Below are 22,412 nucleotides of genomic sequence, written 5' to 3'. Positions count from 1 at the left end.
CCTCATATTTTACAACTGGGGGTACTTTATTTATTATAATACACAAATTTTAGTGAGTCATGTGACAGAAATGACATCACTACTCACCGTTTATAACTGATGACATCACTACTCACCGTTTATAAGGATATAAATTACAGGATATCCATGGCTTTTGTGTATTATATATATATATATATATATATATATATATATATATATTTATATATATATGGCAGAAGGAGTGAGGGGGTTGTGACATCAACAGAAATTGCAGCCCCTCAGTCCCTATTATCTGTAGAGCTGATGGAGTTTACTGGAGCTCTCTATGCAATAAGCACCCGATCAAACGGCAGATGAATCTCAAACGGATCCTCGTGCTTCTTCCTATTACCCCAGAACCTTAAGGGCTCTTACTCACGCGCGTTTTTACCTGCGCTCCCCTGCGTTCCGTTTTTCGGCGTTCAGCCGCAGGGGAGCGCAGGAATAGATGCATTTCATTATTTCAAATGGGGCTGTACTCACACAGGCGCATGTAGGCGCCGAACGCAGGTTAAGACGCAACATGCTGCATTTTTCCTGCGTTCGGCGACTACATGCGTCTGTGTGAGTACAGCCCCATTTGAAATAATAAAATGCGTCTATTTCTGCGCTCCCCTGCGGCTGAACGCCGAAAAACGGAACGCAGGGGAGCGCAGGTAAAAATGCGCGTGAGTAAGAGCCCTAAACATCAAACGCCCACTCAGTGGTTAATCAGCCTTCCATTATTCCCCAGAACTGCAATAAGGACCCACGTGAATCACATATAATGGGGACAGGGTCCATTACTTATGCACGATCTGGAAATAAAGAAGGGGGGGAGTTGTAGGGTCGGCTACACAGTGGGTTTAATTATCAATTTGAACATTCCCAAAATAGCAACGTATTCATTATGGCAGATGATACGAACGCTCCAATAACGCATAATGCCATTCCGTGACCCGTGATTCCACGCATGGAAATCCTCAGTGACATCCAATATCATTGTAAATGTCATTAAGGGGGTCAGTGCCCATTAATAACTGCATAATGGATTTTAGAAAGCTCACTGCACAGCCCATGTATTAGATTGAGAGCCCAGACTTCTCCATTTAGCAGAAGCTGTGTATGGCTGGTTCTGACTCTTGAAACAATGTCGCAGTAGTCAGTTCTCCTACAGGCCTGGGAAATAAGTAGGGATGCACCGAATCCAGGATTCAGTTCGGGATTCGGCCTTTTTCAGCAGGATTTGGGGCGAATCCTTCTGCCCGGCCGAACCAAATCCTAATTTGCATATGCAAATTAGGGACGGGGAGGGAAATTGCGTGACTTTTTGTCACAAAACACTTTTGCATATGCAAATTAGGATTCGGTTCGGCTGAATTATTCGCAAAGGATTCAGGGGTTCGGCTGAATACAAAATAGTGGATTTGGTGAATCCCTAGAGGTAGCAACACAAGGCCAATTAAGATCTCTCGGTTTCCCCTTTAAGGATGCTGGCTACTAAGCACGCAGGTTGCTAACACTAGAAGGCTTTGTTTACCCTTTAATGTAATATCCCAAGGTTGGAATAGAATGGCACCAGCTAACCCCTCACCTGCTTCATCCAGTGATTGAACCCCTAAAATATTCCCCTGGTTCTGGACATACATAAGCACTTACCTGGGTAATAGGCACATAATTCTGGGGAGTCATATGGTGCATAGCGATCTTCTTCCTATATAACAAACGTAATGATTATTTTATGAAATAAACTATAAATACATATATCGTTTACAAGTGGAAAAAACCCAGAAATCTGGTCTCATTGTTTTTGGCAGTGATTATGGAGCCCGCCACCTTCTGATGTCATCTCTGATGTCAGCTAAGGGGGTGGGTCTGAGTCAGGCTCATATCTGCAAGACCCTTCTCAACTTTGGGCCTGTAAGTCAGCAGTGGGTGGGACTAGAACTCTTATAGGGGGAGGGGCAGGGAGTCTGTGACTCACACAGTGGGTGGAACTACAACACTCCGATGAAAGTTTACATGGGAGCGCAGGGAGTCTGTGACTCAAACAGTGGGTGGGACTATAACAGTCTGATTCATCTTATAGGGAGAGGGGCAGGGAGTTTGAAAGTCAAGCAGCGAGTGGGACTAGAACACTAATAGAAGCTTAAAGGGGAATGACAGGGAGCTACATTTACGCACTTCTCGGGCTTGTTGCAGGCAATTACACACCGGTTAGTCTTACAGGACATGGTGTAGAACGTTTCAGACACAGTTTAACTAGAACCTACCTAGGGGACCCAAAAATCAGCCCTGGCAGGTCCCATCTGATGGTAACTGATCTGGTTTCTTAATAGGAGCAGGGGAAAGCCCTGTATTAGGAATATAATTATATAAACTTACGTTGATAGTGCGCCTCTATCCCCCTTACCTACTCATCATGTATGAGGAGCCCAAAGGAGTCAAATTGCAGGACAGAAGATGATAAAAATGACTGCATGAAAGTAATTTGAACCATTCTTTGCCAATTACATTTTGTTTTAAAGGGGTTGTTCACCTTTAAATTAACCATTAGCATGATACACAGAGTGATAATCTGAGACAATTTCCAATTGGTTTTCATTTTTTATTATTTGTGGTTTTTGAGTTATTTAGCTTTTTATTCAGCAGCTCTCCAGTTTGTAATTTCAGCCATCTGGGTTGCTAGTATCCCAATTACCCTAGCAACCATGCACTGATTTGAATAAGAGACTGGAATATGAATAGGAGAGGGATGAATAATAAAAAGTAGCAATAACAATACATTTGTAGCCTTACGGAGCATTTGGGGTTTTTTTTAGATGAGGGTCAGCGACCCCCCATTTGAAAGCTGGAAAGAGTTAGAAGAAGAACTATAAAAAAAGAAAAAATGAAGGCCAATTGAAAAGTTGCTTAGAATTAGCCATTCTATAACTAAAAAAAACGGAACCATCCCATTATCGGACAAAAATTGAAGATAAGCATGAATCAGGAATAATTAATTATTATTAAATTATGGGGCAGGTCAGCCCCCCCCCCCATGAGCCTGTTGTCTGCCCTCTAATGACACTCAGTGGAGTTGGCACAGAGAGGCCACAAGAGAAGCCCCCTCCTGCCACAACCAGAAGAAATAATTAACAGCAACAACAGCTAATTAATTAGAAGCTCCTCTTTCCTGATTCAGAGAGAACATCTTCTTTTTCCGTATCAGCTGACATGGTACATAAGAAAAAAAAACGCTCTATCTCATCCTCCCAACTAAAGAAAGAAAATAGTATTGGACATTCAGAGTTAAATCCTCACAAATGTGATTTATTAGTGTAGAAATGTTGTCTTTTTATATATTGAACTTACTGGATCAGCCCAGAGGTGCAGCAATCCTATATCAGTAATGATCCAGTTTCCCCCAGCAGCTCCCCATGTTGGATCTTTTTAGGCATCTTTTGTGAGTCAGCGGCACTGCACGTGCTCAGTGGGCTCTGGGCTGAAAAGCTAAGGGGTCGTGGGAAATCGTCCAGCAGAAAGATGCCATGCCATGTGATCTGAATTAATTACTACTCAGCCTTGTATTGTCACTGTCATATTGTATATTGTGAGTGGGTCTTTAAGGTGAGGTAAGTGACAGCAGCACAGAGCATGCACAGCAGAAAAGAAGATGGGGAGCTACTGGGGCATCTTCAGAGACACAGATCTTTACTGCTAAAGGGCTGTGGTTGCCTTGGGCTGGTACAGAAGCCCAAAACATCATGTACAACATTTCTAGCAACTTCTTTAGTTAGGCTTTAGTTCTCCTTTAACCATTATTATGGAACCCTATAATTGTATAAATAAACACATATAATCAATCAATGTAATGACCTGACAATTAAACGCAAGAAGGCAAATTTGTTAGGAAGAGAAATCCAATATAGATTTCCACCTCCAGTATCTCCCATTCAGGTTGGCGGTAACGAAGCAATTAGTGCAATTACTATCTCAGTATAGGGCAAAGTTTGTATACGGCAGAGGTCAGAGACAACAATCAGAAATGATTTACTGATTTACATTGTAATTATATTCTTTTTAGTTTGAATTGTCCACTCAATGTAACAGCTGGACACAATCTACCTTTAAAGGGGAAATATTACCTTCTATGCAATATAGTAAAGTCTGTATAGTAGTTGTGGGATAGCAGATATAGTAGGGAGAGATGGTGCCTATAGTAACAGTGGATAATAGTCTCTGGGAAGGGAGTGTGACTGTGGGATAGCAGGTATAGTAGGGAGAGATGGTGCCTATAGTAACAGTGGATAATAGTCTCTGGGAAGGGAGTGTGACTGTGGGATAGCAGGTATAGTAGGGAGAGATGGTGTCTATAGTAACAGTGGATAATAGTCTCTGGGAAGGGAGTGTGACTGTGGGATAGCAGGTATAGTAGGGAGAGATGGTGTCTATAGTAACAGTGGATAATAGTCTCTGGGAAGGGAGTGTGACTGGGATAGCAGATATAGTAGGGAGAGATGGTGTCTATAGTAACAGTGGATAATAGTCTCTGGGAAGGGAGTGTGACTGTGGGATAGCAGGTATAGTAGGGAGAGATGGTGCCTATAGTAACAGTGGGATAATAGTCTCTGGGAAGGGAGTGTGACTGTGGGATAGCAGGTATAGTAGGGAGAGATGGTGTCTATAGTAACAGTGGATAATAGTCTCTGGGAAGGGAGTGTGACTGTGGGATAGCAGGTATAGTAGGGAGAGATGGTGCCTATAGTAACAGTGGGATAATAGTCTCTGGGAAGGGAGTGTGACTGTGGGATAGCAGGTATAGTAGGGAGAGATGGTGCCTATAGTAACAGTGAATAATAGTCTCTGGGAAGGGAGTGTGACTGTGTGATAGCAGGTATAGTAGGGAGAGATGGTGCCTATAGTAACAGTAGATAATAGTCTCTGGGAAGGGAGTGTGACTGTGGGATAGCAGGTATAGTAGGGAGAGATGGTGCCTATAGTAACAGTAGATAATAGTCTCTGGGAAGGGAGTGTGACTGTGTGATAGCAGGTATAGTAGGGAGAGATTGTGCCTATAGTAACAGTAATATTGGGATCTTTGTACTGAATTATATGAGAATCTCCTACATGCATTTTTTAGCAGTGGAAACACTAGTTATTGGGCCCTCCAATCAGATCGTTGGATCCCCCCCCAAAAGTCCCAATCGGCCCCATATAATTCCTGGGCACCCCAACAGTTGCAGGCTCATCTCCCTCTATAGAGTCCCCCCTGCATTTCTGTAAAATGATTTGTATCAATCACAGCAGCTTTGGTTGGAAAAAACCCACATTCATTGAGTTCAACCTTTTGTCCTGGCAAAACCTGACCAACTGCAGGGGGGTATTTGTGCGGCACATACAAGGGGCACAGCCAAAAACTATTGGTACTTCCCACTTGTGTTCATAGGGGGGAAGACAAATAACGTGTGGAGTGAATTGAGATGGCGGTGCTATTACATAGGGGGCACTTTACCATTGATGTATATGGGGGTACAGTGTGTGGGTGCTGGGATGTATTTTGGTGAGGGGGTGTCAGACTAGTGTATTGGGATTCGCTGTCGGCTCAGTGAGGCACTTTAAGAGGCAGTGACACCCCTTTTAAGGGGAATTTTGGTCCTTTCCACTTACACAAACTGCTGCACCACTGACTGTGCTAAATCCAATGTGACTGAGATACACCTGGGGCATTTTTGGAGAAACCATTGTATATGTTGCTTGTAACCCACCCAGCACCCATATAATACTGTTACATTATGAATAAAGTGATATTGTAGTATAATATAGTAAGTAGGGTCTCCTCATATCTGTGTCTATTGCTCCTTCTGTATTTCAGCCCATCACTTACATATTAACCAATGAATTCCCAGAGGAGAACCCATTCTAACAACCCCCTGCACAGATATTAACCCTGTGTATTTCAGCCCATCACTTACATATTAACCAATGAATTCCCAGAGCAGAAACCATTCTAACAACCCCCCTGCACAGATATTAACCCTGTGTATTTCAGCCCATCACTTACATATTAACCAATGAATTCCCAGAGCAGAAACAATTCTAACAACCCCCTGCACAGATATTAACCCTGTGTATTTCAGCCCATCACATACATATTAACCAATGAATTCCCAGAGCAGAAACCATTCTAACAACCCCCTGCACAGATATTAACCCTGTGTATTTCAGCCCCATCACTTACATATTAACCAATGAATTCTCAGAGCAGAAACCATTCTAACAACCCCCAGCACAGATATTAACCCTGTGTATTTTAGCCCCATTACATACATATTAACCAATAAATTCCCAGAGCAGAACCCATTCTAACAACCCCCTGCACAGATAAAAAACCATACGAACCTTTAACAAAACCTCTTTCCCACTCTGTCCCACACCTGCCCATTTGAGCAGTCCCCCCACAGTATTAAATGACACAATTGGTCAGTTACCTTTATCAGAATGAGGCACTGGAGCCTCTTACCTCCCCTCAAGATTCACCATAGAGATTCAATAAAAACACAGAGACATATTTATGGGTAAACCTGTTGGTGGGAACAGGATTTATTCATTTTAAAGTCAATTTGGGTTGGGCATTCATAACAGCTAATGATCCAGAGGAAGGCAAAAACCCTAGGGAAAAATTCCTTCCTGACTCCAAATGGCAATCGGTATTACTCCCTGGATCATGGCTTAAAGGAACAGTTCAGTGTAAAAATAAACACTGTGCAAATAGAATGTGAACAATAAAAAATGTTTCTAATATAGTGAGTTAGCCAAAAATGTAAAGTATAAAGACTGGAGTGACTGGATGTCTAACATAATAGCCAGAACATTACTTCCTGTGGCCCCCCTTCAAGTCACTGATTGGTTAGTGGCTGGTAACCAATCAGTGGAAACCAAGAGAGCTGCAAAGCAGGAAGTAGTGTTCTGGCTATTATGTTACACATCCATTTACACCAGCCTTCAAACATTACATTTTTGGCTAACTCACTATATTAGAAACATTATTTTATTTTCACAGTCTATTTACCCAGTTTTTCTATTTACATTAAACTGAACACAGGAATCATATTAAAGGAATCATTCGGTATAAAAATAAACACTGGCTAAATAGATAGTCTGTGCAAAATAAAAAATGTTTCTAATATAGTAATTTAGCCAAAAATGTAATGTATAAAGGCTGGAGTGACTGGATGTGTAACATAATAGCCAGAACACTACTTCCTGATTTGCAGCCCATGTGGCCCCTTCAAGTCACTGATTGGTTAGTGGCTGGTAACCAATCAGTGGAAACTAAGAGAGCTGCAAAGCAGGAAGTAGTGTTCTGGCTCTAATGTTAGACATCCAGTCACTCCAGCCTTTATACATTACATTTTTGGCTAACTAACTATATTCAAAAGATTTTTTATTTTGCCCAACTTATCTATTTACCTAATGTTTATTTTAATACAGAACAGTTCCTTTAATATGTCTGTGTTTAGTTCACTGTAAAAAAAGAAAAACTGGGTAAATATATAGGATGTTTAAAATAAAAAATGTTTCTAATATTGTAAGTTAGCCAAAAATGTAACATATAAAGGCTGGAGTGACTGAATGTCTAACATAATAGCCAGAACACAACTTCCTGATTTGCAGCCCATGTGGCCCCTTCAAGTCACTGATTGGTTAGTGGCTGGTAACCAATCAGTGGAAACCAAGAGAGCTGCAAAGCAGGAAGTAGTGTTCTGGCTATTATGTTAGACATCCAGTCACTCCAGCCTTTATACAATACATTTTTGGCTAACTCACTATATTCAAAAGATTTTTTATTTCGCACATCCTATCTATTTACCTAATGTTTATTTTAATACTGAATGATTCCTTTAATATGTGTGTGTGTGGAAGGGAGGGTGCGTGTGTAAGTGTATGTGTGAATGCTTGTGTGGGGTCCAGTGTGGGTGCAAGGTATTTACGGCGCAGGAGTGGGGCGACGACAATTTATCCCTCGGAAGAACTTCTTGGTGGAACGCTGCAAAGAAAAGAAATATCTTGTAAATTGTTAAAGAAGAATTAATTACAGATAAATAATTATTAGCATGTCAGCTCTCTGTAATGGCACCTTTTATTCTTATATTGATCAGCTGGTGTGAGTCTAGTTTCTAGTAGCAAAGTTATTTCCAAAGAAGGGAAGAGCTACAACAGCCCTATGAGAGTTACCAAACCTCCCCCTAATTGGTCTATAGAGAATCAACAGCGGTATCTGGAGACTTGGCCAGATCTCTGCTCAGAGTCAGTAACCCAGTACAACCTATAGACAGCCATACCCTGGCCAATAGGGGAAATTCTCTGACTGATCAGGCCACAGGCAAAAAAAGACAGAGAACATACAAGGCAGCTATGGCAACCTTTCAATTTCTCCAATCATTTGGGTAGACAGCCTGAAAGACTGGAAGGCTATAAAGTACACGAGAGCCAACATGGTGTATTAGAATATGAAAGTAGAAAGCCAGTAATTAGATATATTACCCAGATCCTCTGGAGCCTGATTGAAACCTTTCTTCGGGTTGGCTGCTGCTGTTTTTGCTCAGCAGGAACATCTTCCTCTTGTTCCTGCTCTTGCCCCTCTTGTTCCTCTAGTTCGATCACCTCTTCCTGCTGTTTAAGAGGAACATCTTTCTTCATTTCTTCCACATCATCTTTCTTTTGGGCAGGAACTCTCTCTCCGATCTTCACTCTCTTTCTGTCAGCAGGAATATCTTTTGCGTTTCTGCCTCTCTTGCTTTTCAGCAGGAACATCTTCCTCTTGTTCTGCTTTTCTCCTCTTGTTCTTCTTGTCTATCCCTCTCCTTGCTGTTCAGAGGATCATCTTCTTCAGCTCTTCCACATCTTTCTCTGGCAGGAACATCTCTCTCCGAATCTTCACCTCTTCTCTTTCACAGGACATCTGTCTCCGGTTCTTCTCCTCGTCTTGCTTTCACAGGAACATCTTCTCTTGTTCCTGCTCTTTCCTCTTGTTCTTAGTTCGATCACCTCTTCTGCTGTTAAGAGGAACATCTTTCTCATTTCTTCCACATCATCTTTCTTTGGGCGGAACTCTCTCTCCGATTCTTCACCTCTTCTTTCTGTTCGCAGGAATATCTTTGCCCGTTGTTCTGCTCTTCTTGCTTTTCAGCAGGAATATCTTCCTCTTGTTCCTGCTTTTTCTCCTCTTGTTCTTCTTGTTCTATCCCCTCTCCTTGCTGTTCAGGAGGATCATCTTTCTTCAGCTCTTCCACATCTTCTTTCTCTTGGGCAGGAACATCTCTCTCCGAATCTTCCACCTCTTCTCTCTTTTCAGCAGGAACATCTGTCTCCGGTTCTTCTCCCTCGTCTTGCTTTTCAGCAGGAGCATCTTCCTCTTGTTCCTGCTCTTGCCCCTCTTGTTCCTCTAGTTCGATCACCTCTTCCTGCTGTTTAAGAGGAACATCTTTCTTCATTTCTTCCACATCATCTTTCTTTTGGGCAGGAACCTCTCTCTCCGATTCTTCCACCTCTTCTTTCTGTTCAGCAGGAATATCTTTTGCCGGTTGTTCTGCCTCTTCTTGCTTTTCAGCAGGAATATCTTCCTCTTGTTCCTGCTTTTTCTCCTCTTGTTCTTCTCGTTCTATCCCCTCTCCTTGCTGTTCAGGAGGATCATCTTTCTTCAGCTCTTCCACATCTTCTTTCTCTTGGGCAGGAACATCTCTCTCCGAATCTTCCACCTCTTCTCTCTTTTCAGCAGGAACATCTGTCTCCGGTTCTTCTTCCTCGTCTTGCTTTTCAGCAGGAACATCTTCCTCTTGTTCCTGCTTATGTTCCTCTTGTTCCTCTAGTTCTAACCCCTCTTCTTGCTGTCCAGGAGGAACATCTTTCTTCAGCTTTTTCAAATCCTCTATATTTTCTGCAGGAACATCTTCGTCTTGTTCTTTCTTTCTCTCCTCTTGTTCCTCAATATGGTGTTCCACCTCTTCTTGCTCCTCCTGATGGTTCTCCTCTTCCTGCAGGTGATCCTCCACTTTCTCCTGTTGACTGGTCCTAAAGGGGATATAATGGAGAACAATCAGTCAGTGTTATTTGTTTCCATAGTGTTGGGGGGGGTAGTATATTATATGGGTAGATAAGAGTAAACTGATAGACCAGCTCAAATTTTTGTGGAAAATGGGATAAAAAGAGCAGGTTTTCCAATATAAATATTTCGCCTTCTTGCGGTGTTAAGATCATTATATAGAACCTATTTCTGTCTGATCTTTGCCTGGACTGAATGGTTCCTAACTCACAATTCAAACTATTGCAAAGCCACACTTCAACTGGTTGTACAAGTGACTTTTTCTGTTTAATCCTGATTAGATTAAATTAGATGTCTAATTGTAGGCTGCAGCTGAGGAATTCTGGGAGATTGTGGTGGCACCTGTAGTGAAACTGTGTAACGCTGAAATCAGTGCTCTGACTGGCTACATCCATTTTTTCTTATATATATATTGTTCTTATGCATCATAAACTGGAATGGAATATTAAATGTAAAATACATACATGGCAGCTTCTTCCAGCTCCTTCTCCTTCTCGAGGAGTTTTCTCTCCATGCCCTCCGATATTGATCTTAAAGCCTGTCGGGGAAGACACAAGGAGAGGAGCAAAGGGTAAATAAGACATTTATACTCTGTATTGGAGGAAGCATGAGGGACAGAGACAGTGATCCGGACACTTACTTTTAAGGCTTCGGCAACCTCCTCTGGATCCATTTTGATGTCTCTGAGCTGTGGGAGAAGAGACTCAATGTTATACAAACACTGCATTGTACCCATGTTATTAGGGTTCCTATGAGGGGCCTCTGTGCATAACCCACACTGCATTGCAACAGTTTTTGCTTTGTTGCTGCTGAAAATGGGACTTAGGTGGGTGAGTTTAGAAGAGACCCAGTCAATAATACTGTTACTACTGTTACTAAGACACCCAGTCACTAATAATAAGACTAATAATGCCACTTACAGGTGATTCCGGCAGCTGGAAATCAGCCACAATCTTATCCAGTTGTTCCTGTAACATAAAAAAAAGTGTCAGAGTGAGGGAGAAATGGATTAAGCAATATTATCGGGTAGATGAGAAGCAGAAATATGGAGCAGCGCTGCTGTACAGTTCCCATTCACCTGCATTGTCACTATAGGCCACAATTAATAATAATAATAATAATAATAATAATAATTAGATATATGATTATATGGGTTACTGTCAGTTCCTGGTTTAAAGGGCATAAGAACCAAATACTGGCAACAATTGGAATTTACAATAAATATTAGTGCTTCACCCGTATGTACATGAAGGCCACAAGGCAATGTTTTTACAGACATGGGGATAACATTTTAGTTTTCTTCTCAGTTTGGGACATAAAACATATATATTCTCCTCTATAATTAGTTTATTGTCTGGAGGTGCAATAGCTGACTACATTGTATAAGCCAAGAGCTGGCAATCTAATACCACACTGATTCAAAATAAATTACAAATAGTTAATGGACTGAATCAGACCAGGGGCGCAACAGTCCATGAGAAACAAAAGGCCTGGGGATACAATATTTCTATCAGGTCTGGACTGAGAATTAAAATAGGCCCTGGCATTTCAGGTACACAGAAGCCCAATCAGCCCACATAGAGGCCCAAACAGCCCCCACCAGCCCACTAAATACTGACATTCTATGGGACCTTAAAGCAGCCCCTCTGGCATTTGCCAGAACCCATAGATTGTCAGTCTGGGCCTGATTTCTATAATAATAATAATTACAATCTAATATCATTAATTCCCTATTTTGGATTCCTTACCTGATTCATGACCACGTAGATGTAATACACCAGGTTCGCCCTAGTCAGGTACTGGTGGGTGGCTGCATATCGGATCAGGAAGTTGGCTCTGAAAAAGAATTGCCATTGAGCATTAATACAAGGTTTTATCTACTGCTGCATTGCATTTCTACTATGTCTGGGCCCTGGTTAACCTATATAGAGCCCAAATGATCTAAAAACAGTGAAAATAAAAAGGCACTAATAAAAGAACAATTTCCGGCAAAATATTCTTTTTTAGAGATAGTTGAAGGAGGAAAAGTCAGCTATAAATGTTGTAAATTGCTTACGATGAATATTTATAAATAGGGCCCTGGTGTGGAGCCGATGGCCCAAAGTCCATTCAATCTTGAAGCAGGGGGTTTATTTACTATGTGATGCTGCAATTAGAGAATGGGTGATTGGGTGCATGTGTCTGGCCCCTGGCACACCTTGTACTTTATTCAGACCCCCAAGTGATAGTGTCTCAGGGGCCAAATAATACAGGACAAGTCAATTGACTCCAAATTCTGAGGCCAATGAGGGATCCCATTTTGCCCCCTTATCTCTCCTACACCCCCCCCCGGGGCAATGGCCAACAATTCCCAAAAATAAGCAGATTTCTGTTTTACTTACAAGTCGTCGATCTTCCCGAACTGTCTCCTGTAGTGATGTTCTGCAAGGGAAAAACATTTCCATGAAACACTGAGCTAAAGGAGGGAAGGACATACACATACAATTCTCTCTCTGACATTTTCTCCCAACCTTTATGCCTTCAAAAGATCTCTTAAAATACACTTATTTAGAGAAGCCTCCCCTCCCCCTGCTTAACTACCAAATGCAATACCACATACAGTACTACATCTCTCACCCGCTTATATCTGATCCTGCCCACTCCCACACCTCGTGTCTTATTCCCTTCCCTTTAGATTGTAAGCTCTTTTTGCACAGAGCCTTCCTTACCTTTTGTACCGGTATTGGTTGTGATGTATGTAACTCCACATGTTCTATGTTTGTAATTAATGTGACTTAGTTGTATAAACACATTTACTTTACAGCACTGCAAAATATGTTGGCGCTATATAAATACATGTTATTATTATTAATAATAATAATAAACCAGTGCTACAGCCTTTGAAACCCTAGCAGCCTACCGAGAAGCCCATTGAATAAAGGAATGGATGATTTATATAATATTTACCATAAAAATAGAGGAGACTCTCGATGTCTGTCTCCTCCTCCTCCCTGAAGTTCTTCCGGGTCAACAAAACCGCCTGTAAGAAAAGAAAGAGAGATACAATTTAGAATGGGTGTAAACAGGGCTGCCATCAGAAATCGCAGGGCCCCATACGACAAAATTTCCTGGGCCCCCTGGGCTGAGCCCACCACAAGCCCCACCTACAGGTCCGCCCTCCGCACCCCACAGGTCCACCCCCCACATTGGTGGCTAGGGTTCCAACATGTTAATAAAAAATACAAAACTATTGGTGGTCAGGGCCCCCCATTAAAAAATATTGGTGGCTCGGACCCCACATGGGAAAAAAAATTGGTTGCCAGGGCCCCCCCCACATTATAAGAGAATTGATGGCCAGGGCCCCCCTTAAACATCCATGTAAAAAAAAACTTGCCCCCCCAGAAGTTTGAAAGAAAATTGGTGACCAGGGCCCCACCACACAACAGGTACCACAAAGGGTTATCTTTAGGGGGCCCTGCCATGTTGCACTTACTTCATTAGTGGTTCCCACCTGCTGTAAGTGAGCTGCCAACTGCAGAAGGGAGGAGGGGAGCAGCATTTTCTTCCCTTATTGGTCACAGAATTTCAAGTCCCGGTAAAGCTGCATGGTGATTGGATGAGCTGGAGGGGAAGTTTAAACCTCAGCTATCCAATCCAGCAGCTCAACCGGGACTTAAACTCTGTGACCAATAAGAGAAAGTAATGGACAGAAGAGACCTCCCCCTGTGCTCCCGCCCTGCCTTCCCGAAGTCGGCAGCTCTCAGAAAGTGCGGCGTGGCCAGGCCCCCCTTACCCTCGGGCCCCCTACAACTCTCTCCCCTGTCCCCCCCTGATGCGGCCCTGGGTGTAAATGCCGCCTGTATCATGGTATGGCAGCTCCCACCAGAACTTCCAGTTTAGATGAGGGAATGTTTTTTTCTCTTTTTTGGAAGTACAAAAGAAACAGATACATTACCTCCATCTCTAGGGAGCGGTCCATGATGTTTCAGTCGTCTAAAGGAAGAAAAATGATACAAATCAGCAATATATTCGGCACAGCAATAGTTTCACGTTTCAAAGACTTTAATATGAATGTGACAGTCGTTATTGTGTAGTTTAAGTGTTATCAGGTGAAATAAAGTACGAGATTAAGAGACAGATATTTCCTTATCTTTATTTTACGGCACATTGTTACCCTCAATGTTAAATGGCACATTATAATGCTGGTGATTGTGTTGAATTTGATTCTTTTAAGGGATTCATGTACTGTGAATATGAATGAATTGTGTTACAACAGCGCCACCTGCTGGTCAGTTTCCCACCAGTCTGACCAGCAAGTAGTCAAGGAAGTTGTCAGGAGAAAGAAAGAGACTGATGTTCTTCTGCTTAGGAATACAATTAGAAACCTTTCTCACATCTTTCCTAAGCAGAAGAACATCAGCCTCTTTCTTTCTCCTGATAACTTCCTTGACTACTTGCTGGTCAGACTGGTGGGAAAATGACCAGCAGGTGGCGCTGTTGTAACAAAATTCATACATATTAACAGTACATGTATCCCTTAATATCCTGGAATAAAAATAAATAATAAATGTAATTTATAAAAGTGCTTAAAATAACCCCCTCATCAATTTTACATTCACTTATTTTTAAGGTTTACTTATCCTTTAAAGGTGAACCTTTACCCTCACAGAGCATTCTTTACACTTCATTGATCTGCATTTACATTTACAGGAGCCATAGTGTATTGGGTGCAGAGTGGGAAAACACTGGGGTTAATACAAAGTCTCATGTGAACTTAGGGCAGAGTTGCTCTAACAGATATAATACAAGTATCAATTGGATTTTTTCAAGGTTACCTTTCAAAAAACGCAGAAGTCGAAGATGTTGTCGCTTCTGGAAGAAAAATAAAAGGGACCGGCACAAGGCCGGGTACCCCAAGGGGTCTCCCTGAGGAGACCTTGGCTGTCCCAAAAAACTAGTTCTGATAAGGATGGATTATATCAAACTAGGGGGAAGCCAAAAAATGCTCTGATGACGATGAGCAGCAAACTTGCAGATCTTGCAAAAAAATCACAAAAATCGCAGGTAACGCGCTGTAGCCCGATGTCTGTATAGAGAGAGAGAGAGAATAACAATTAATACACGGATAATGCATTCAGCACTTCATATTTCCCATAAAATACAGAGTATGGGAGAGATCTGACTATTTTACCCTTAATTTTAGCTTTGCGTCACTAGAAACTCCCGGACCTCAGATTGTACAAAACTGTAAGTCTGATCATAGCGACCAATAAGAAATGAGCATTGGCACCGATAAAGCAAGGACATAGTACACTGGTGCAATTTACTCCACGTTAGTAAGAACGGCCCAGTTATAGAGGTACAAGGGTACAAGAAACACCATAGCAAGTAGTATTAAATGGTCTAGTTCAAATTAGTATTAATACATTGGTTGCCAAAAATCAAACAATGATCCTTCTTGTCCCCAACTCAAGGACAGACTCATTGGTTTGTTAGATTTTCATCCGCTGTTTAGTAGCCAGGAATGTACCAAATCCACTGTTTCAATTGGACTTTTTTTTTTTTTACATTTTATATCTGGTTGCTAGGCTCTCTACCCTTAGCAACCATCCATTTGTTTGAAATCAGTGACAAAAGGAACATCCGCTAGTTAGGGGGTGTAAGCCAAATATTTCCCCTCTTTTTCCATTAAAATAAGGGTTATTTGGCAATATGCAGGCAATATTAGAGGCAATATACACTTTACACAGAGCCACCCAACGGACAAAACCAACTGTCAAAACCTAGGGGTAAAGTCATCTCTCTTCTATGGGCCCTGCTGTATGTCCCCCACTCATTTACTATCACCCCCCTACTGTCCCTATGGCACGTGCCTCTGCTTCCCACCCCTAGTTCCGGACTTGGATAAAGGGAACATGTATTTAGCTACAATGTTGGTACATAAGAGCAGGGCTGGGGGCAGATACCAGGGGGCAGAGGGGCAAATCTCTAAGGAGCCTGTCAGTACTGGGAACTCAAATTAAGCGGCTTATGGTGAGGTACAGGGGTCCCCAAATGTTCCCTTCATTAATAAATATGAATATTTGCTGACAGTCCTGTATAACTGCCAAATCCTGGTCTGTGTCTCCCAACCAGCACTAAGATTAAAGGCTCCTCCCAAGCCCATTTTAGGGGAAAATCTCCAAATTCACTAAAATCAGTGACAAGAGGAACATCCGCTAGTCAGGGGGGGTGTAGCCCAAATATTTCTCCTTTTTCCCATTAAAATAAGGGTTATTTGGTAAAAAAAAAGTCTGAGAGGGAATATTAACAATGCAGAGCCAACCAACGGACAAAACCAACTGTCAAATCCCTTGGGGTCTCTTCTATGGGACCTGCTGTATGTCCCTCCCACTCATTTATTATCACCCCCTACTGTCCCCATGGCACGTGCCTCTGCTTCCCACCCCTAGTTACAGACTGGGGGGCACCAACCTTTTTTCACTAATATAAGGGATATTTGGCAAAAAAAGTCTTGGAAAGAATATAAACCTAACACAGAGCCAACCAACGGACAAAACCAACTGTCAAAACCTAGGGGTAAAGTCATCTCTCTTCTATGGGACCTGCTGTATGTCCCCCACTCATTTACTATTGCCCCCTACTGTCCCCATGGCACGTGCTTCTGCTTCCCACCCCTAGTTCCAGACTTGGATAAAGGGAACATGTATTTAGCTAAAATGTTGGTACATAAGAGCAGGGCTGGGGGCAGATACCAGGGGGCAGAGGGGCAAATCTCTAAGGAGCCTGTCAGTACTGGGAACACAAATTAAGCAGCTTATGGTGAGGTACAGGGGTCCCCAAATGTTCCCTTCATTAATAAATGTGAATATTTGCTGACATTCCTGTATAACTGCCAAATCCTGGGTCTCCCAACCAGCACTAAGATTAAAGGCTCCTCCCAAGCCAATTTTAGGGGAAAAAATCTCCAAATTCACTAAAATCAGCGAGAGGCACAATACCCACAAGTTTGGGGGGCATCACCCTATTATTTACCTAAAATAAGGGTTATTTGGCAAGAAAATCTCTCAGAGGGAAAGTCCACTTACCTCTCACCAAAGTGACAACCAACGGACTGAACCAACTGTCACATCCTCAGGTGGAAGTCACCTCTGTTTCCTGCTCTTAAAGGGGAAGTGTCCTGTTTTTGATGAGTGAGGTTTATATGGCATTTATTTCTAATTAGATGTGCAGTACATACACAGCCTATTAAGTACACTGAGCATTGCTTTGTATGTGTGGCCTATTGAGTCAGCGCACTGAGTCCAATGCCAATGGCAACCCACGTAACAGAGAGGAATGCTGAAGCAGCAAACATAAGCCATTAGTGACCAGTACAGAGCCATATGGGCAAGTCATTAGACTACAGGACATTGATACATGAGAAATCTCTGGAACATCCACAATAAAGAGATGAGAATGAAACGTCTGGCCGTTCTGTCCCTTATTATTGGAGAAACAGAAGTAGATAATATCAGTAAGTACTGCAGGAAGCCCCAGTCTGCTTTGTACAAAGAGTGAAAATGTGTGTAGGGAAGTCGTGTCAAATCTTTGCACTTATCCCTGTAAAGGAGCCTGTCTGTGTGCTGGGAGCTGTTACCTAGCAACCAGCTGTACAGGATCTCAGTGCTACAGGAAGTGACACAGCAGCTAGTGAGTGGCTGGCAGGAAGAGGAAGTAGCAGAAGAGAAAAGCCTGGCAGAGAGAAGCACACGCTGGACACAGAGAGAGACCAGAGAGCTGCCGGTGGGCCCAGAGAGCTGAGAGGCTCCACCAAAATCAGACATTTGGATCAGGCTGGGACAGGGAAGCCTCATACTGTGCCTGGAGAGACAGAGAGTGTGAAAGGAATCCAGACTGGAGGAACAACCAGCAGGAGATTCCTATCTGAGCATCCAAAGGGGCTGCTAGTCTCACTGTATGTCTGACTGTGCTGGACTCCACTCAAGACAAACTGTAAAGCATCTAAAGAGGATTTGGAGTGAGGACTGAGATTTAAAGTGACAGGGTACTAAAGGAGCGCTCGCAGATTTCTACACATTTCTATTAGTTGGACTGTGAGGAGCCATCCGTTACTTTAAAGAACTTATCCAGTTATTTAGTCTGACAGACCACGCAAGCAAGTTACTTAGTGAGGCCCTATTGCCACCGGTTAGTGCTGTCTCTATTAGTTGCCCATTTATTTTACATAAACAAGTTCTGTGTAACAAATAGTGTGTGTGTTTTATTACTGTGTTCCCTGTGGGGCCACTCGTAGGTTCCCGCTAGGTGGAGACACTGCGCTACTAAGTACCAGGATCATACCTCCTAACTGTCCTGTTTTTAGAGGGACAGTCCCTCTTTTCAACCCGCAGTCCCTCATTTGTACTGAAAAGTCTTGTTTTTCTCTGCACTGAACAGCCAGAAAAAGACACAACGTTTCTAGCTTAATTTGCTTTTGGTAGAGAGCCCAGAACAGCCGCAGCAGAAGATAAGTTACTTTTGTAACAATTTCTAGAAAAGGAAATAAGTAATTGTAACAGGTCCCTTGGGAAATGTTAGACTCACAGCTTAAAGGGCAATTCACCATTATTAGAAAAACTATAATAATGGGGGGAAAAAACACTGAAATATGTTGAAACTTTGATAACCTGCCAAATTTTGTAAAATGAACATGGTAATTAGGGGTGTGGCACAGAGAGCAGAATTCTGCAGGGCAGCAGTTGAAGAGTGGAGCAGGAAGCAGTGCAAGAAGTAGTGCAGGAGCAGTACTGGAAGCAGAGCAAGAAGTAATACAGGAAACAGTGCAGGACGTAGAGCAGGAAGTAATACAGGAAACAGTGCAGGACATAGAGCAGGAAGTAATACAGGAAACAGTGCAGGAAGTAATACAGGAAACAGTGCAGGACATAGAGCAGGAAGTAATACAGGAAACAGTGCAGGACATAGAGCAGGAAGCAGCGCAGGAGACAGACTGGAGGAAAGAGGATCAGCGAGTTCAGTTCTGGACTTAGAATCGACAGCAGAGAGAGGAGTTGGACCAAGAAAAGCAAGAGGTGCAAGAATTATGAAATTAGCTGCTTGCGTTATCTCACTGACACCAGGCACTGGGTGCATTTGTCAGACACAGGCCAGCATGGCAAATTATCATCTTGGTGAGTGGCTGCTTGCAGCTCATTTAGTAAGCAGCCAATCACGATGAGTCTGTCTAAACAACTGATGTCTTGGGTATCTGCTTGCAATATCTGTTGTCTAGTGCCCCCTACACCCCACCCACCTTGAGCTGAAACCTTTGTGCTTCATTATAGAAGTGCAAAGAGCTGCAACTATGTTCTAAAACTGCAGTGCAAAAAATAAGGCTCTTTTCGCTCATCTTTTCCACTTTACACCCAGGCTTTATATATATATAGCTACTAAATGAACCAGTGAATAAGATACTAAAATATAAATTTAACTTCCCCTTTAAAATGCAACAAGTGGAATCACTAATTTGTGTGTTGTTATTTTAGAAGCTGCTGCAGAAGAAAAGCGCAGGAGCAGAAGGCTGAATCCCATATCCAGGAACAGCTCCCGTAACAGCAGCTCCAGGAGAAACATCTCTAAGAGACTGGAGCAGTTCTACTGCAAAGTGGAGCAGGAATCTCAGAGGGACCTGGAGATGCTGAAGCACCTGAAGGAGCAAAATCTCCAGGTTCTACACTTGGCCATGGTCAGGTAGGAAGGAGGGAGACTGGGAATGTGCTGTTGGTGTGTGTTTGTGTTCATGGCACCAGAATGACTGCACCCCAATGAACAGAAGTCTGTACCCCTAGAGTGTATGAGCAACTGAAGCATCAACCAAAATATAAATCACTTGGTGCGAAGTCCAACTGCCAAGGGCTGAAACAATATTGGCCTTTAAATTAAATTGTAGCATTAATACAGTAGCACAGTTTGCAGTTGTTCTTCATTTATTTATGGTTTGCAGTTTTGAAATAATCTAGTATTCTCCTAATGAACCGCACAGTGTCTGACAAGGAAGTGACACTCGTATACCCTCTTTATGATATGGACACAAAACATTTTAATTGGATTAAAAGATCACAAATATTTCATATTAAACTAATGTCCTTTGCTATATTGTATGTACATTATCATATAGATTCCCTTTAACACAGGGGATTAAAATACAAAAGTATTGTCAGGCCTTTTTTTTCCCTTCACTCAAATGTGACCCACTGTAGATTTCATGTTGCTGGCAGGAGGTAACCCCATTGCGGACAACATGGAATCGACATTGTTGGCAAAGAAAGGGTTAAAAGTCACACTGTTTTGCCGAAGTATCTCCATCTTCCTATGGATACTGGTCCATCTTTCCCATCCTGAGACATGGTCTTCCATTCCAGTAGTTGAAAGCTCCGGTTCCGGTATCACGGCTAGATCATTAGGGAAGCAGCATTTTTCAACAGGAGAGGCAGAGCCACCTCCAAAATATCGACCTCCAGATCCAGGGACTGGCCGAGTCCTTCCAGAACCAGAACGGCAAATATCACCGACCTAAAGTTGCTCTGGAGCTTTACCTGGAAGGGAAGGAAAGAAAGTTATATTGGGTTCCCAAGGACACTCAGAATATTTGGGTTGTGTTTAGGTTTTAAGGTTTTCCAGACTCTATGGAAGAGCAGAAGGTGGAGTTAAGAACTTTACCTTGTACGCCATGAGAATCCGGAAAAATTGGGACAGCAGAACTACCACTTACTAATGCATTGAGATGAGAAATTAGTAGCTAATAGCGAGTGGGACTGGAGGAGACAGCTAACCTTTACCATAACAACTGTCATCTTCCTGACCTCTGTCCCAGCTCTGCCATGTCCCTCATGTATCCCTCTACATCTGTGCACTGATTGGCTCTGGCGTAACGTAGGATCAGCTCCGCTACTTCCTCACCCTGTAACACATATATCTTCTCTATTACTGACCAATGGGGCAGGGGTCTGGTCAAGCATGGTTGTGCCCACACAGGCCAGTGCTGGTTTTAGAAGCAAAAAAGCTTTCCAGGGTGCAGGTCAGCATGGACAAATTATCTGGGGGGGGTAGATTGAGACAAAGAGATTCCAGTTTAGGTGATTGTGTGGACCAAGTGAAGCAGACATAGTGATTAGTGTGTGGCTGCATTTGCAACCCAAGTGTACAACCCAAACAATCAGGGTTGGACTGGGACACTGGGAAAAAAAACATGGTGGGCCGCAGCCCTCTTGGGACATGGCACTTGGGGGCTCCTCACCAGACTCTGCTGCTCTATTGCACCCCAATGGGCAACAGTGGTACTGCAGCTAATAATCTATAAACATATGTATCTATGGACTTTAGCAAGAGAGAAATGTGAATAAAGCAGCGCCCAGATAACAGAAGCGCTTGCCATTTTGAGTAGCAAGTCCAACCCCAATGATCCTTTGTTTTATCTGGACAGCGTCTGGCTCTTGCAGGTACAGGGACAAAGGTTCCCAGACCAGCTCTGCTCCATTTCCCATAATGCTTTGCACTCTGCTGACAATCTTCTTATCCCAAGGCATTGTGGGAAGTACAGCCTTGGCTGAATGAGCTCTATAACCAAGTTTTATATAGGTCATGGGCCTCGAGCACCGTCACATTTTAAAGCAGGGGGTACATTACTTTTATAATACACAAGTCTCAGTGATGTCATTTATTATCACTGATGACATCACTAAGTCACATTTATACTGATACATTTTACCAGGTTATTCAAGGCCCCTGTGTATTAAGACTCTAAGAAGCTACTTTGAAGGTCTCGAATCTAAAACACTTCTTTGAGTTTACCACTAGGAGGCAGCAGAGTATGGACTGTGTGGGGCTCATCTGTTTCTGATGTTGGTTTCTGGACTTTCCCTTTAATTTATACAATGTCAGAAGTCAAGGGGGCACTAGAGGGGAATCAGTTTTCCTATAGGTTGTGCAGATAATGGCAAATACTTCTACTTGAAGTTTACATTGTTTTTTTTTTTAATTACCCTTAACTGGGATCAGCACCTACTTCTGTTACATTCTTTCAGGAGTCAGAACTGCCAGTGTCAAGATTAAAAACAGTAGATTGACATTGCTTTCAATTGCAATTACATTTGCACATATGTTTAAAATCATTTATATGTATAAAAAAAAAATAATGAATGTGCATTGGATTGTATGTTTGGGTGTACTTCCCCTTTAATGTTACTCAATCATCCTTCCCAGCTATCCATTAAGGTAAATACTGAACATAGAGGTTGAGGTTTTCTTTATTCTATGGCCCTGGTCTCTCCGGAGTTGCACTATGCAGGAATACACGTGGCTTCAATTT

General features: G+C 42.5%; 2 protein-coding genes across 2 annotated transcripts in view; one reads left to right on the top strand and one right to left on the bottom strand.

Moving 5' to 3' along the window:
* Positions 1–9,059: 9,059 nt before the first annotated feature.
* On the bottom strand, positions 9,060–14,277 carry LOC121401129 (golgin subfamily A member 6-like protein 22). The gene is made up of 8 exons (XM_041585479.1): positions 14,019–14,277; positions 13,031–13,103; positions 12,466–12,505; positions 11,833–11,920; positions 11,005–11,052; positions 10,725–10,772; positions 10,549–10,622; positions 9,060–10,053 (listed from the first exon to the last, which is right to left on the bottom strand). The coding sequence occupies exons 1-8, from the start codon at positions 14,040–14,042 to the stop codon at positions 9,060–9,062; spliced, it is 1,389 nt and encodes a 462-aa protein (XP_041441413.1). The 5' UTR covers positions 14,043–14,277.
* A 3,638-nt stretch (positions 14,278–17,915) lies between these two features.
* Positions 17,916–22,412, top strand: part of dennd2a.L (DENN/MADD domain containing 2A L homeolog) — a 37,664-nt gene continuing 33,167 nt past the window's right edge. Inside the window, exons 1-2 of the mRNA XM_041585864.1 lie at positions 17,916–18,253; positions 19,591–19,795. Of these exons, the coding sequence (XP_041441798.1) occupies positions 19,740–19,795 (56 nt within the window). The 5' untranslated portion in view covers positions 17,916–18,253; positions 19,591–19,739. The remainder of the gene's footprint in view (positions 18,254–19,590; positions 19,796–22,412) is intronic.

The sequence above is a fragment of the Xenopus laevis genome, chromosome 3L (assembly GCF_017654675.1).
Source record: "Xenopus laevis strain J_2021 chromosome 3L, Xenopus_laevis_v10.1, whole genome shotgun sequence".
Classification (NCBI taxonomy): domain Eukaryota; kingdom Metazoa; phylum Chordata; class Amphibia; order Anura; family Pipidae; genus Xenopus; species Xenopus laevis.
Note: the sequence above shows the minus strand (reverse complement) of the source record. Positions and strands in the feature narration are given on the sequence as shown.

Bases quoted from the DNA above. Each gene is read 5' to 3' on its own strand.
- LOC121401129 (XM_041585479.1), bottom strand. From the start codon at position 14,042: ATGGACCGCTCCCTAGAGATGGAG. The intron at 11,053-11,832 runs GTAAGGAATCCA...TTTATGTTACAG, and splicing joins TCTACGTGGTCATGAATCAG to GAACAACTGGATAAGATTGT. The intron at 10,773-11,004 runs GTAAGTGGCATT...CTTCTCCCACAG, and splicing joins TCCAGCTGCCGGAATCACCT to CTCAGAGACATCAAAATGGA.